The sequence below is a fragment of the Octopus bimaculoides genome, chromosome 23 (assembly GCF_001194135.2).
Source record: "Octopus bimaculoides isolate UCB-OBI-ISO-001 chromosome 23, ASM119413v2, whole genome shotgun sequence".
Classification (NCBI taxonomy): domain Eukaryota; kingdom Metazoa; phylum Mollusca; class Cephalopoda; order Octopoda; family Octopodidae; genus Octopus; species Octopus bimaculoides.
This window is the reverse complement of record NC_069003.1, coordinates 37,270,387-37,274,447: the sequence shown is the minus strand read 5'-3', so window position 1 is coordinate 37,274,447 and position 4,061 is coordinate 37,270,387. Positions and strand designations below refer to the sequence as shown.

At 36.7% G+C, this 4,061-nt stretch overlaps 1 protein-coding gene across 1 annotated transcript in view; it reads left to right on the top strand.

Moving 5' to 3' along the window:
* LOC106869001 (TPR and ankyrin repeat-containing protein 1) overlaps positions 1-4,061 on the top strand; it is a 27,217-nt gene that overhangs the window by 3,907 nt on the left and 19,249 nt on the right. Inside the window, exons 4-6 of the mRNA XM_014914488.2 lie at positions 653-677; positions 1,226-1,390; positions 2,358-2,921. Of these exons, the coding sequence (XP_014769974.1) occupies positions 653-677; positions 1,226-1,390; positions 2,358-2,921 (754 nt within the window). The remainder of the gene's footprint in view (positions 1-652; positions 678-1,225; positions 1,391-2,357; positions 2,922-4,061) is intronic.

The following is a 4,061-nucleotide window of genomic DNA, read 5'->3' as shown; positions in this document are numbered from 1 at the left end:
TATATATATATATATATATATATATATATATATATATCCATATATATAATGTAAACAGATGTGCTTCTTTATGTGTATGTACATATGTGTGTGTGTGTATCATCATCATCATGTCTATCTTTCCGTGCTCACATGGAATGGACAGAATTTGTTGAGGCAGATTTTCAAAGGTTGGATGCCCTTCCTGTTGCCAACCCTTATCTGTTTCTAAGTAAGGTCATTTTTACCCTGTGGCTAGACATGTTTTCACAGAAAATTGGAGACAAAAGACATCATTTGTATGACCATAACATTCATTTGAAGTATCATACAATATCAAGGCAAGAAGACAGTAACACACACACACACACACACACACACACAGAGGCAGACTGACACTCACAAAGCTTTGGTTGGACCAAGGCTGTAGTAGAAGACACTCACCCTATGTGCCATGCAGTGTAACTGAACCTGGCACCATGTGTTTGGGAGGGAAACTTCTTTCCACAAACCATTATCTGTGGGTTTTGTATGTGTATAAATATATATGTATACTTGTGTGTGTGTGTGTGTGTGTGCCTATATACATTCATATGAACACACCCACCCATGAATATTTATGCTGATGCACAAATTCCAAGATGGTTTTAACTTTCTCTTTAATTCATTTCAGATTTTGCTTCAACCTTTGTCAGAAGGTAAGAATACAGTTTTACACCTGTTTTGTCCTATTACTAGCTCAGGTGGGAAGATTAACAGAAATTTAGAAATCTGGTTATTGTTGGCATAAATAGCCTTTGACAAAGGCTATTATGCCAACAATAACCAAATTTCCTTACTAATCCTGGTGGATGACACCTCTGCACTATTCAGATGGCAACCGTCCAACCCATGGGTCTGTTTAGGTAGACTTTGCTGGTGAAGGTTTTCATGAGGTTGGAGTTCAAATCATACCTCAACCTCTTTTAGTCATCTTTTATGATCTGCAGAGGAAACATTGGGTCTATTCTTTGACTTGTCAGTCCTCACACAGCACTAGAGCAATGTGAAATAAAGTGTTTTGCTCAGGAACACAACATGCTTCCCAATCCAGGGATTGAACCATGATCACCAGATTGTAAGTGTAACACCCTAACCATTAGGCCATGATGTGATTGAGACTGGTAAATCTGTGCAAACTTAACCAGATGAAGCAACACAATCACTATTCATTGCTGCCAATGTGTCTCCCTCTTTTATATTTTAGACTCAAGTGAGAATACAACTTCGAAGCCCCAAATTGGTTCCCATGGTGATGGCCTTGTATCAAGTACAAATGGAAAAAAAGGACCAGCAACTAGCAAAAAAAGAACTAAATCTGCCAAAAGTAACTCAAGAACAACTACACAAGAAACACCTGCAGGAGACAGAGGTAAGGAAGGTGACATTATTTAACAGACTTCTGGTGGGAGATCAGTCATTTACTCCAATCCACAGATGTTTTATCATCAATGCTGCACTTTCCCATGTCACCTGTTTTAACATAACTGTAATACACACACACACACACACACACACACACACACACACACACACACACACACACACACACACACACACACACACACACACACACACACACACACACACACAAACTAGACCATTTTACTCCTGAGCAACGCCGGGTATCTTTGCAAGTTATAAATCTAATAATTTTAAATGTGAGGCAGGGTCAGTGCTAGGAGGTGCAGGCCCAATTAGAGAATTGTCAAGTGGGGCCCCTCTGCTCTACAGAAGCTGAAGACTAATAGTTTATGCTTGATGGAGTACCCTAGTCCTAACCAAAAATCATTGAGGGCTTCATGTACTAAAAATTCATCTTAGCATTCTCTGTTTAAGCATGCGCATAGGGTCCTCTCTTGGCATGAGGCCCAATTTGAACAAATCTGCCTAACTGACTTAAAACCGGCCCTGGTGCTATGAGGGTGGAACTTGTTGAAGACATCACTTCTGTTTCTATAGTTGAATAAATAATTCCGGCAGAGATTACAAACTTTATGCATTACAACAACCTCGTACTCTCTCGGTTTTTATTGACAACATTGATCTCAGCATTAACATTCTTCTTTATGCACTGATGGTTAGAAGGGTGAGGGGTACCATCTGTTATGTCATACAATGTAGCAAATGCCATCCTTAATTTTATATAAACCTTCTTCTGCACTCCCTGTTGGAGATTATATCCATACTAAGTACTGGGTTATGGATTAACAACCCTAGTAATTAACAGTGATTATAATCTCTTGGCTAACTCTCTGTTAAATGAGAAAGATTATTGTAAATATATAAGAGAAAATAATTTGAAATTTAATGAAGTTCTTTATTCTATTTAACAACAGAAATTGAGACAAAGCCAAAGAAGGAAAAGAATCAGGAAGACAATTCTTTGAAATCTGTTCCAGAAAGTTTAGAGAGTGAAATGAAGGCTAAAATAGAATCTTTAACTGAATATAAATATGAAGAAATGAATCCATTTAACATGATAGTCAAAGAGAGAAGAGAAACTATTTCTGAAAGAATTACAGAGCCAGATCTAAAAGTTGACATATGTATGGATTTTAATCCAGATGTAATTAAAGACTGTGAACAGACAGACTCTGAGAAGGAGGAGGATGATGATGATGACGACAATCGAAATGAAGATTTGTTCAAAGAGAATTCATTTGAAAATTTGAATTGGAAAGTCATTTGTACACAAGATGTTTGGACTACTTTAAAGTGCAGAGATTTAACAGATGAAACACGCAGACAAACTATTTTAGCCATCAAAAAGTTAGCTTCTGGCTCCAAGAGTAGACGTGTGAAGAAACTGAAAGATATTCCCAACAGTTTAAAACTGTACACATTTCACCTGTCACATAATTCACGCATCATTTGGCAATTGACTATTAATTATCTGCCAGGTAGGAAGATTTACCTCTTTACATGTTTTTCAAAATTTCTTTTTGATTTATTTTTAATCATTAACTATGTAAATATCTGTCTGTCTGTCTGTCCATATGCACACACACACACCAAATAGGAACACAAATCAGTTAAACCTTCATGCTCCTAATTAGGCAGCATTTCCCAAGTACCTATAAGTATTATAGTTCTTTTGATGCTCAAAATGTTAAGGTTAGCTACTCCTGTTTAAATGCACTCATACAAATGTAAAGACAGGAAAATCTCCACCATCTTGACCCCCCCCCCTTCATTTGGAAATTTCAGGATCAAAGAAATGATTTCACAGTGGGGATTTCTTGACATGGACCCAACCTATTACTCTCCTGGAGCTTGTAATATCCAACTCTGCATTCATGAAAAATTGTGTATACTGCAACAGCCTGCTGTACACATCAACAGGAAAACTCATCTCAGAACATCATAGAAAGGAAAAAATAGTTTAATCACCAAAAATATGATGAAGTCAGACCAGCTAGGCAGGAGTTATCATGGGATAGTAATTACATATAGCACACCACATACCATATGCAATGCAATTTAATTCGCCATATAACATAATATCCCCTGATTTTATTATATTTAATACGAGTGGGTAAGTTTATAACAGATTCAACACCAAAATTAATTTCCACCATCAAAGTTTGAGTGTGGCGCCTATAATTGTTAGTTTCGAAAATACTTAAATGCTCTTTCAACCCCTCCCAAAGTCACGACTTGATTATTAGGTGTGGCTACTTTATCAGTATTTTTCTTCTCAATAGAGGCTGCTCTAATCCGCTCAATCACCTCACTACCTTTATTATATAAACTAACATTCCCACTGGTTACAGCATCTAATTTCCTGTTGTTGCTTATCTTTTTATTTAAATTGATGGGTTTGTTGGATGCCTTCCTAGTAGGTCTGTTTTCCCGACCAAGTAAGCCTGTATCCCCCCTCTCACTTAAAATCTCATTATTTCTACCTTTAGCAGGTGTTACACTTTCTGGATTAAGAAAAGTAATTCCATGGTTGTATCCTGCCTTAGACAAAGTGAAGTTATAGTGGTGGGAATAAGTATTAAAAATGTTTTTATTTATATATATATATTTATATATAT